The sequence below is a fragment of the Cebus imitator genome, unplaced genomic scaffold, assembly GCF_001604975.1.
Source record: "Cebus imitator isolate Cc_AM_T3 unplaced genomic scaffold, Cebus_imitator-1.0 Scaffold140, whole genome shotgun sequence".
Lineage (NCBI taxonomy): Eukaryota > Metazoa > Chordata > Mammalia > Primates > Cebidae > Cebus > Cebus imitator.
Window position 1 is genome coordinate 1,439,175 of NW_016107455.1, and position 5,544 is coordinate 1,444,718.

General features: G+C 43.6%; 1 protein-coding gene across 4 annotated transcripts in view; it reads right to left on the reverse strand.

The window, feature by feature from the left end:
* SSH2 (slingshot protein phosphatase 2) overlaps positions 1-5,544 on the reverse strand; it is a 302,028-nt gene that overhangs the window by 133,581 nt on the left and 162,903 nt on the right. The window contains exon 1 of one of the 4 annotated variants that reach the window (XM_017542164.2): positions 3,977-4,308. The exons of the other annotated variants lie outside the window; for them this stretch is intronic. Within the exon in view, the coding sequence (XP_017397653.1) occupies positions 3,977-4,104 (128 nt within the window). The 5' untranslated portion in view covers positions 4,105-4,308. Of the gene's footprint in view, positions 1-3,976; positions 4,309-5,544 lie in introns of those variants that run through there. 4 annotated transcript variants of the gene reach the window in all.

The window sequence follows — 5,544 nt, forward strand, 5'->3', positions numbered from 1 at the left end:
GAACCCAGGAGGCGGAGGTTGCAGTGAGCCGAGATCGCACCATTGCACTCCAGCCTGGGTAACAAGAGCGAAACTCCGACTCAAAAAAAAAAAAAGAAATAACACTTCCCTTTAGGAAAGAAGTTTTAAATCTTTTTTGAGATCACAGATCACTTTGAGAATCTGATTTTAAAATATATTTATTTACTCAACATTTTCATATAATCTCAAGGAGTTTGACTTTTTGAAGCCAATCCATAGACCTCTAGGTGACCATGGACCTCAAATTAAGAACTTCTTCATTAGGTGTTAACAATGGGTATATCTAAGTTCATAAAGTTCAGTAGTTTACTCGGAATGATTCCTAATAAATTTTTTAATGATGATAAGCTAGGCAACGCTATAAATGCTAAATAAACATGATCTCTAAAGCAATACTAATAAATAGTTTACAGGAAGTGAATGTTATAGCAAGTCTCTTTAAAGAAAAAAGGAGTGGTTAGGCATAGTAGCTCACTTTGGGAGGTGAAGGCAGGAGGATCACTTGAGCCCAGGAGTGTGAGACTACCCTGGGCAACAAAGTGAAACGCTGTCTCTCAAAAAAAAAAAAAAAAAAAAAAAAAAAAGAATTGCTTGAACCCGGGGGGTGGCAGAGGTCGCAGTGAGCCAAGATCATGCCACTTCACTCCAGCCTGGGTGAAAGAGTAAAACTCTTTCAAAAAAAGGAAAAAAAAAAAAAAGCCAGGTGTGGTGGCGTGTGCCTGAGGTCCCAGCAACACAGGAAGTTGAAGTCAAAGGACTGCTTGAGCCCAGGAGGTCGGGAATGCAAATGAGACGTGTTCAAGCCACTTCCAGCCTGAATGACAGAGCAAGGCCCTGTCTCAAAAAGAACAAAACAAACAAGAAACAACGAAAAAAGAAGTGGGAAAATAGAGACAAAAATAAAAGACAAATATTCATAAAATTATTTAAAAGTTCATCGTAGTAGCAAAATTCAGTATAGCAAACATATTTTTCAGGAAGTTGAAGATTTCAGCAGTCAAAGATAATTCGTCAGACTGCCAAGTCTCAAAAGTGACCTTGCAAATACTAAGACAAAATATCATTTTTATAGGTTAAGGGCACTGGCCTAGGAAATAGATCTGGATTCTAAGGACAGTTTTGTCACTTACTACCTATATGGCCTTGAGTAACTACTTAGCTTCTCTAAGCCTCAGTTTCATTATCCATAAATAGAACAAATTAGTTCATAAGGTTGCTATGATTATTAAATGAGATAGATGTATATTAGACTCAGCACAGTGAAAGTGGTCAATAAATGGCAGCTATTAGTTATTAATTTCTATTAACTAACTTTTTGTGTAGACAATTACGGTTCACAAAGTGTTACCAAATATATGATCTCTTATGATCTTATGGGGTAAGAACCACAGCATACCATTTTACAGTGGAAGAAACTGATGTCAGATTATTTACCCAAAGACACTAATTACTAGGAAAATAAATTTGGACCTGATTGACCAGAAAACATGATTCACAACTCCTTTCTGCCAAAAAAGCTTAGAATCCGTGCTTTTAAAAAAATATTTTATTATTTAAAGAGGCAGTGTCTTGCTCTGCCTCCCAGGCTGGCATGCAGTGACACAATCATGGCTCACTGAAGCCTTGAACTCCTGGGCTCACGTAATCCTCCCACCTCAGCCTCCTAGGCAGCTGGGACTACAGGTGTGTACCACCACTCTCTACTAATTTTTAAATGTTTTCATAGAGACAGTCTCAGTATGTTGCCCAGAATGGTCTTGAACTCCTGGGCCTAAAGTGATCCTCCTGCCTCCCAAAGTGCTAGGATTACAGGTATAAGCCATTGTGCCTGGCCTTTTTTATTCTTTTTTGAGACAGGGTCTTGCTCTGTCACCCAGGCTGGAGTGCAGTGGCATGATCACGGCTTACTATAGCCTCAACCTTCTGAGCTCAAGCTAGTCTCCCACCTCAGCCTCCCGAGGAGCTGTGACTATAGGCATGCACCACCACACCTGACTCATTTTTTCTATTTTTCTTAAGACAGAGTCTCACTATGTTGCCTAGGCTGGTCTCCAATTCCTGAGCTCCAGTGATCCGCCTGCCTCAGCCTCCCAAAGTGCTGGAACTATAAGTGTGAGCAACCACACCAGGCCCTTTTAAATTCTTTTTATTGTGCTTATTAGGTTGGTGAAAAAATAAATGCAGTTTTTGCTATTATTTTTACTGGCAATAAATATACACAGCATAAAATTTACCATTTTAACCATTTTAAGTGTACAGTTCTAGGGCGTTAAGTACTTTCACACTGTTGTGCAACTACCACCATCCAACCCCAGAATTTTTTCATCTTCCTCAAATGAAACTTTGTGCTCTTCAAATACAAATTTCCCACCCCTTCTCCCTCAAGCCTTAGCAACAACCATTCTACTATACTTCTATCTGAATTTGATGTCTATAGATAGGTACCTCATATAAATGAAATCATAGAGTATTTATACTTTTGTGACTCACTTATTTGACTTAGAATAATTTCGTCAAGGTTATTCATACTGTAGCATACGTCAGATTCCTTCCTTAAGGCTAAATAATATTCCACTATATGTACATACCACATTTTGTTAATCCATTCATCCATCTATGGACACTTGGGTTGCTTCCACTGCCATTTTTAAAGTACTGTTAACACTATTATTTTCATATTGGTTATCCAGTGTCAGATTATTCACCCATTAACTTCTTCACTGCATGTCCCTCCCCATTTCAGAGGGAAAATGCAGGTCACTCAGTCTAACCGTGGAGCTTTTTACAGTTTAACTGTACAGTACAGCGCAGTAAAACAACTTTTGTGATTTTTTTTCTATTTTTTTCGGTGCTCCACCATGAATCAACACACAGGGGGAAAAAAAGAAACTCAAATGAGTTTAATTCAATTTGAAAGAATAGGAGGGCAAACCATATATAAAAATAATAAATTAGTTATAAGATTATCTAGAAACCACTTTACATGCGATTCTCTGGACCTTTAATAAGGGATAAAGTTTCTGTTGTTGGACATTAAAAAGCTGACCTGAGAAGGAGACAGTAGCTCTGCTTAAGGGCAAAAAGTCTAGGAAAACCTCAGCAGGTGACTCCTCTGAAGCCACTTGGAGTGATTGCTAATACACTAACGCAGACCAAACTGCTGCTGTCTTAAGTAATCTTAAACCACTGCATTGATTTAAGGGTGCAACCTGAATAGGAAAAGTTCCTCTACTTGATAACTGTGAGGTGAGATTAACCACAAGCTTCAGCACACACACTTCTCAGAAACAGCTAAACCACAATGGAATGACAACTCTCTAGAGACTTTAAAAACAGCGACGATTTAAAGACGCACTTGCACTTTGGTGAATGAAGGTGTGCGTGCAGGCTTGGGCTGTGAGCCCGTCCTAGTTGTACAGGAGATAAAATAGCGAAACTACAGAAATAAGCTTTCTAGAATCACTCCAGACTACAACCAGTAGGAGCGAAGAATGGCCTTTCTTTCTGTAAATGGCTAGTAACAGAAACTTATTTTAAAAAAAAACCCACAATCACGGAAGGCTGCTCACCAGAAGGACCCACAGGCTGTTCCGATTCTGTCGACCACCCTTCAACCCAGTCTTCCAAGTGCCAAACGGCTCAGCTGTCACTCGGTCACCACTGACAACTTCTCAGGGACAACCTGAGCTTTCAAAGTCCCTCAAAGTTTACCGGAAATTCTCCTAAAGGATTTTTTTCCGTCCACCCCCACCCCAGGACACTTTCCGCCTCCACGAATTCCCCCACCCTTCTACCCCAGCATCTTTCTCTCCAGACGCCCGCAGCCCTCCAGGCACGCAGGATGCGTGCTCGCCCTCGCTTGCTTGTTTGCTCCCCGGGATGCTGGGGAAAGCGGCTGCTGAAAGAGCAAACTTTCTGAGCGTTAGCGGAGGCGGAGGGCGCGCGGCGGACTCACAGCTGGTTGATGGCGTTCTGCGAGATGACCGCGTTGGCAGAGAAGTAAGGAATCATGTCGGGGACCCAGAAACTGCAGGTGCAGGCGAGGGGCGCCTTTCTCTTGCGGGCTAACGTGCTTAGGGTCATGGGGCCGGCTCAAAGTGCACAACTCCGCATCCTGGCCTCTGCCCTGCTCCGGCACGAGGCGCAGGCGGTGCGGGCACCCGGCGGCGGAGGCGGGCCCGCCGGGTCGCGCGGAGGCAGCAGCCGAAGCCCCGAGGCTCGGCAGTGGAGTCGGGACTGACAGGCGCCGCCAGCCGCCCGCCCCTACCCGCGTCCGGGGCGGGCGAGTCCTGAGAGCGGAGAGGGTTGGCCCGGCCGGTGCCCCGCCCCAGATCTCGGGACGCCCGCGCAGATCCCGCAGCGCGCGTTACAGCCTTTCGGGCATCCGGCGGCCCCAAAACACCGCTGCTTGGTGAGGAAGGGAGAGAAGCTAGGGGTCGGCGAGGAAGGCTCGCATTTCTCTAACGGAGGATGTTTCAACAATCATGCCTCTTAATTGGCTCTATACATTGTACCTCAAACAAATCCGTTTTTGAAAAATCTTAAAAAAATTGTTAAGGCCATAAATTCACAAGTGCAACAAATATTTATCAAAGACTTCCTATGTGATGTAATTCATATATATATGTTTTTAAGGCGGAGTTTCGCTATTGTCGCCCAGGCTGGAGAGCAATGGTGCGATCTCAGTTCACTGCAACCTCCGCTGCCTCCCAGGTTCAAGTGATTCTTCAGCCTCAGCCTCCCGAGTAGCTGGGATTACAGGCGCCCGCCACCATGCCGGGCTAATTTTTGTATTTTTAATTGAAAGGGGTTTCACCATGTTGGCCAGGCTGGTCTCAAACCCCCGATCTCCGGTGATCCGCCTGTCTCGGCCTCTCAAAGTGCTGGGATTACAGGCGTGAGCCACTGTGCCCAGCCACTTTTTTTTTTTTTTTTTTTAAACTAAGAGTTGAAGTTCAGGCCAACAAGCAAAAAACAATTTAGACTCTCGATAACATCTACTAATCTTTGTAAGTAAATCTGTAGAGGGCTATCTTAGTCATCTCCCAGTCCAAGGATTCACAGCCTAAGCTGCACATAGGAATTACTTGTGGAAGGTTTAAAAAATCCCAATGCCCAGGCTGCACCTTAATAAAATTGGAATCTCTTGAAGGTGGGATTTAGACATATTTTTGAAGCCTCCCCGAGTGATTCCAAAGTGCAGCCACGGTTGAGAAGGCAGGCTAGAGATCTTATCTTCACTTTACAGATACGGTAACATTTAAGTTCTAAGCAGATGACCTGGTTTATAAATAATGTCACTCAGGAACACAGATTTTATGACACTTAATCTAGGGCTTTTACCACCAAACTGTATTCCCTGATGCCTTTACAGTGTCTTCCAATTCACTGAGCAGTGCCTTTCACCTGACCAGGGACCAGCTCTTTGTAAAATATGACTTTCTCTCTCTCTCTCTCTCTCCTCTCACTCTCTCTGTCTCTCTCTCCTACATGCTTTTTTCTCCTATTTGCTTTTTTTTTTTT